At 38.2% G+C, this 6,353-nt stretch overlaps 1 protein-coding gene across 2 annotated transcripts in view; it reads left to right on the top strand.

Annotated features, from left to right (window-relative positions):
- The first annotated feature begins 4,863 nt into the window (after nt 1–4,863).
- LOC107717982 (guanine nucleotide-binding protein subunit alpha-11-like) overlaps nt 4,864–6,353 on the top strand; it is a 31,783-nt gene continuing 30,293 nt past the window's right edge. For both annotated transcript variants that reach the window (XM_016524896.1, XM_016524895.1), the window contains exon 1: nt 4,864–5,840. In XM_016524896.1, coding sequence (XP_016380382.1) covers nt 5,705–5,840 — 136 coding nt within the window. In that variant the 5' untranslated portion in view covers nt 4,864–5,704. The remainder of the gene's footprint in view (nt 5,841–6,353) is intronic.

Genomic DNA, 6,353 nt, shown 5'->3' on the forward strand with positions numbered 1-6,353 from the left:
AAAAAAAAAAAAAAAAAAAAGATTTTTCCATTGGCTTTTGGATTATTACAGAAAACGTGCGACCAGCAAGTTTATGATTCTTACACATTTTGTTCATCATGATAATCTTCACAAATGAACACAACTTGAATTAATTTTTAAACCTAAATACAATCGCAGGTTTTTTTAATCAAGACTTTTAGGCAAGTGTAACAGATTTAAAAAAAAAAAACTTTCCCTGAGAAATATTCACTTAAGTACAAAAGCCTAGACATTTTTAATATAAAATAGTATTTAAAGGCTTCGTAAAATAGTAGTGTCTTTAAGTGCAGATGGATTGGCTTTGAGATCAATATAGTCTGATGGTGAGTGAAACTGAAGGTGCGTCGGGGCTCAGAGCATTTTATACTCGTTTAGGCCCTCGATGATGATAAAGTCTTTCATATCATTGAAGAGTTTACGGGTTTCTGTAGTGTCTGAGGCACAAATGAAGTGACAGTATATGCTTTCTGAGTTCTTTTCCTCGTATATTTTTTCTGTATATAAATTTCTGACGAACAGCATGGCATCATGAACATCCCCACGCTTGCCTGAAGGTGGAGCCAAACCACAAAGAAAAGGGACGGAAGAGCAAATCATGAGGTCAAACTAGAGATCACACATATAATTCGGCCTTTAACTTGAATGTGCAGCAGACTACCTTCAAATCCAGGAAAGTATGTTTTTAGATCAGAGAACTGAATCTTCTCAGCCAGGATGTCCATTTTGTTCAGGTAGAGGATGATGGAGGAATTAGCAAACCATGTTGAGTGGATGATCGTGTTGAACAGAGACAAACTCTCGTCCATACAGTTCTGGAGCCGAAGAGAGAAAAAGTACAAAGATGAACAGATTCATCATCATTACACAGGAAGGACTGTAGACATATGAGGACAAACCGATATAAGAGCTAGTACTGTAGTACTGTATGCTAGTATGTTATTCAGAATTTAGAGCATGGCTGTGTTTGGAAGAGAATACTAGTGGACAGCTTGCTGAATACCATTAAAAAAAAATAGTAGGACTGCTACCATATATTACATATATGCAATCTCAGATGTAAAATAGTTATAAATGGTTATGGTGAAAAAATGTCTTAACTTGCAGTCTGATCAAGTTGAGAAAGATGCCAGCTGAGCACACAGCATTGTGGGAGATGTAGTAGGTAATCTGAGTATTTTATAGTTAAAAGTTTACCCTGATGACCATATTTGCCAATATGTGAAGTGTACAACACGGTGTACTGAAATGGGTACTATATCTCACAGTCAAAACAGTGCAAAAAAATATATTATCATGTGTTTGGACTCCCAAATATTTTGCAGGAACATTTTGGAATGGCATGTAATAAAAAAACAACAACAAACAGATTATTTGCTTTTCGTTAGTCTCTTCCTTGCAGCCACAAAAGAAGGTTGGAGAAAAGCAGAAACTTACAGTCTTGATTTTCTACAACGAAACTTGGTCGTACTCGCTGAGAGAAGCTACAAATATGACTGATGTCACATTATCAAAGCAATGGATCCACTTCCTTCTCTCTGATCTCTGACCCCCGACATCTACAATCCTGAAAAGACAGACAGACCAGAAATCAAGTTCAGCCATCTCTTCCACTTTTCTATTTGATCTGCTGTGTGGTTAATTTTTTATCAGGCCCAGATTTGTCCCTAAAATCTCTTCCTCCCTCATTTCTGTCACTTCTGAATCAGATAGTGGCTCAACCTTGATTTCCTCTAACATTTGGTTTCGAGTAAATGATGACAGAATCATGACAGTGTTTGGGTGAACCGTCCTTTTAAATGCCAGCAAAATATACTGTACATAGTAATAGCTTTGGTTGTTCATTGAAATACCTGAGATCGATCTTCTGTATAGAAATGCAATAATCTGTGAAGCCACTGCTGGGATATCGGACACGGAGAATATCTTGATGATCCGCTTCCATGAATCATTCTCAGCTGCATCATAAACGTTGTCTTTCCACTTTCTGCCATGCCTATATGAAAGGAAAAAATAATCACATATTCAGCATTGAAAACCTGCAAAAAGAAAATAAATGCACTTACTAATAGAGGTTTATATAACTTTACACTGCTGTAAAAATAGTCATTTGTTATCTGGAATGTTATCTGTCCTGTATAGGAATAATTGATGACCTAATCGTTTCAGAAAGCTCAGCACTGGGTGTATTTGACTTTTTAAGAAAATTAATAACTGAACTGCACAGTATTAAGTGACAAAGTAATAATACAGATCTGATGCTGCAAATGGCTCCAAAGCTTTCTCTTTTTTATCGTCCAAGTTTATGCTATTTTAAGCAGTGACAATGAATTAGGCCTACTAAGTTCTCACAAGAAATGACATCCAAAGTGGGAAAAGTTGGTTAAAATGTACATTTAGGGCAAGGTAAGATACCCCTTGGGGCATAACTATCCCCCATATTTATATCTGAAGAGTTCAGATGCAAAAGCCTTAAAAATAAAGGTGCTTAAAAGGTTCTTCACAGCAGAACCGTCTCTTTCGTACCTTTTTATAATCTGAAGAACCTTCTTTCGCCACAAAGAACCTTATGTGAAACAGAAAGGTTCTTCAGATGTTAAAGGTTCTTTATGGAACCATTTAGACAAAAAAAGGTTCTTCTATGGCATCGTGAAGCACCTTTATTTTTAAGAGTGTAAAATGAGCATTTTTCTCAGGCTTCTATGATTATATCCAGTTATTTCACTTTAATGGCAATGAAAATAACCTTTTAATTGCTATAAAAGTGAATTTACTGAACCTACACACAGGAGCCTGAGAAAAATGCTCATTTTAGAAGAAAATTTCAGACGATCTGATCTGAACTCTTATTATTTTTTCTTGTGGTCTGCAGTTCCTTCTCCTTCCATTAGAGGTCATCAAACTGTTGAGATGTTTGTTGAAAAGATTTGTTGGAAGTCTGGGAAGCTATCCTTGTTATTCTCCTCCAGAACTTGTGGCGCGTTCAAGTCATGTCGGATAGATCGTATTTACGAGTTGAACGCACATGAACGCCACCACAAAGTCGTTGTTACGAGTGGGAAACTCTACATTTTCTTTAAGCCCCGAGTTTCCGAGGTTGTTCTTGCTGAGAGAAGCTATTGAGTGATGTCACATCCTCAAAGCAATGGATCCACTTCCTTCTCTGTCTCATCCACTTTTCTATTTGATCTGCTGTAGCGAATTCACATCAAGCCAGAATTTGTCCCTAAAATGTTTCCTCCTTCCTTTCTGTCATATTTCATGCTGTCTACTTCTGAATCAGATGCTCAACCTGTATTTTCTTTAGTTTGGAGTAAATGATGATAGAAAATCGTGACAGTATTTGTTTGAGTGAACTGTTCCTTAAAATGCCATCATAGCCTACACTGTTACAAGTATCTTTGTTGTTCATTGCCATACCTGTGAGTCTCAGTACTAATGCACTGCATTTCACAAAATTAAATTCAAAACAATTCATTAATTGTTTTCTTTTGACCAAAACAATGGTTTACTGTGTTTTAAATATTTTAGTAGGTTTTGTTTTATTGCAGAAAAGTCTATTATAAGCATCATTGTCAAAAATTGTATACAGTGAACTGCATCTTTTTTTCTTTCTTTTTTCTTTTTTGGTCAAAACTTTAACGGGTTAGTTCACCTAAAAAAAAAATTCTGCCGTTATTTACTCACCCTCATGTCGTTCCAAACCTGTAAGATCTTCGTTCATCTTCGGAACACAAATTAAGATATTTTTGATGAAATTGAGAGCTTTCTGACCCTGCATAGACAGCAACGCAACTGAAACGTTCAAGGTCCAGAAACGTAGTAAGGACATCGTTAAAATAGTCCACGTGACATCAGTGGTTCAACCGTAATTTTAAGAAGCTACAAAAATACTTTTTGTGCGCAAAGAAAATGAAAATAACAACTTTATTCAACAATTTCTTCTCTTCCGTGTCAGTCTTTGCCACTTGTTCACGAGAGTACCAGGACACATGCGTGCATGAACGTGGTAGTTGTGTTGCTGTGTATTTAGGGTCAGAAAGCTCTCAGATTTCATCAAAAATCTTAATTTATTTTCAGAAGATGAATGAAGGTCTTATGGGGTTGGAATGACATGAGGGTGAGCAATTAATGACATAATTTTCATTTTTGGGTGAATTATCCCTTTAATGCATGTGCCTATTCATATTTTCACAACTGATTTTCATATCAGTTCATATTTTCATTTTCATATTTACTGGAGTAGAACGTGTTACTAGTAGCATATATATATATATCATTTTAATTTTATTAGTAACAGCTGTATCATAGAAATTAAAAGAAAGTAAATGACAACTGAATTCGTAACAGTACAGTTAATATTCAAGTGCTGAAAACTAGCAACAACAGGATCAGTAGGCTACTAATAACTTTTAAATAGCTTCAGGTAAAATAACAATTTGTGACTTTCTTCTTCCAAGCAATTTCCACACGGTGTCGATAAAGAGCTAGGAATCACATGCAAATCTGCACGTTAATTCTCTCACAGTTTATGATAACAACATCTCTCAGGTCACTTCAACTATAAACGGAACAGAAGCGCCATTTGTCTGTGATTTTTGTTTTAGTAATAAACCCTTGCATGTGAATATATATGATTTTATATATTATATGAAACTATTAAAGGTGTTTTATGAAAATATCGAGAGATTAGGACTTCTCCAGATATGTTTGACTGGGAATGGGCGTTGTCCATTCAATCGAATAGCAGGGTTTGTGGCGAGACACGCCCTGCGAGCTCCTCAGCCGCTCCTCCACCAACCTTGCCTCATTCCACGCCCCGCCCTCTCGCGCGCTTCTTCCTCCGATTGGCTCGGCGCCCTGTCACTCACGCTCCATTTTCCAGCTGTCGCAGCTCCAGGTTTGTGTGCGACTCACACCGGACTGGACGGTGCGATCATCTGGAATTTTTTTCACTCCGTCGATTTTTTTTTTAGGAGCCCACACCCGTGTCATTTTCCTATGCCGATTTTTCGACTTTAAATATTCTTGAAGCCCAGTCGGATGCAAAGAAATGAGCGGTGAAATCAGCGCGTGGAGTGTAAATAAAGATTCCGGCTAGCTAGCAGCTTAGCCCACCCAATTAAGCTAGTTAGTGCGCTTAGCTAATTAACTTTTCGGCTTTTGGATGCTCAAAATCAAATGTTTGCACCGTAGCCAGTGTTATATGCACACGCAGCGTCTGGCTGTCTTCTGCCACCTGTCGCCGTGTGTTAGCTAGAGATCCGGGCAGCTGATGGACAGTGTTGCGGTGAGTCTGGGCACTGGGGCGGTTAGCTTAGCGAGACAGCGAAGGACAGCACGGATGTCGTGGCAGGCCAGTGTGTCCCTCCGGGACTCTGGTTGGTAGTCATTACAGATTCTAAAAACAGGGCTCGAGTCGGTCTGAGAGCAGGGGAGATCTTTAGATTCACATCTGGCCTCCAATCTCATCCAGTCTTTGGCCTTGCTTGATAGATGCGTTTGTATGAGCAGACTGGGGTCTCTTTTGCTTCATCGATTTAACGTTACGTCTACCATAAGTTATCCTGCATTTTTAAACAACATTCCCCCAAATCCATCCTGTTCCTCTTTCGACGCGGTTGCAAAGGGAAGCGGGTCGTAGAAGTGTGTCAGATCAGGGTTGGGATCTCCAAACGCTGTGGTGATGACTCTGGAGTCCATGATGGCCTGTTGCATGAGTGAAGAGGCGAAGGAGTCCAAAAGAATCAACGCCGAGATCGACAAACAGCTCCGGAGAGACAAACGAGATGCGAGACGAGAGCTCAAACTCCTCTTACTGGGTAAGTGCATCGTTGACAGCTGCTGTGACCGTCAATTATGGCCAGAAGATGCATGATGTTTGACATAAACGCATATTGCTTTGTGGATCTAATGCATAATGATGCTGACATGCTGTTGAAGTCGATATCGAAGCGTTGCTTTCACTACTTGTGTCATTCGTGTGCATGGTTTCTTTTTATGTAATGCATGCACGTGTTGATCTGCATTGTGTTTTTAGGATTGTTGGATATTCCATAACATGTCCACATGTCAAAAATCCTAAAAAGAATGCTGATGGGATATGTAGACTTAATGTAGACCCAATTCTAGTGGTATCCTGCGTTCCCACGGTCGTGGAAATATAAGGGCATTTCATGATGTATCACATAGTGAATGAATCTATTCTTTAAATATTTTAAAATATATTTAAAATTATGTAATGAATGTGTGTTTGCTTGGTTATAAGGGAAGAAATGTTATTTTAAATTGAAAATAAATGGAAAATTATTTCGTTTTTTTTTTCTTGGTTGGTT

The sequence above is a fragment of the Sinocyclocheilus rhinocerous genome, unplaced genomic scaffold (assembly GCF_001515625.1).
Source record: "Sinocyclocheilus rhinocerous isolate Xijiao unplaced genomic scaffold, SAMN03320098_v1.1 scaffold2468, whole genome shotgun sequence".
Lineage (NCBI taxonomy): Eukaryota > Metazoa > Chordata > Actinopteri > Cypriniformes > Cyprinidae > Sinocyclocheilus > Sinocyclocheilus rhinocerous.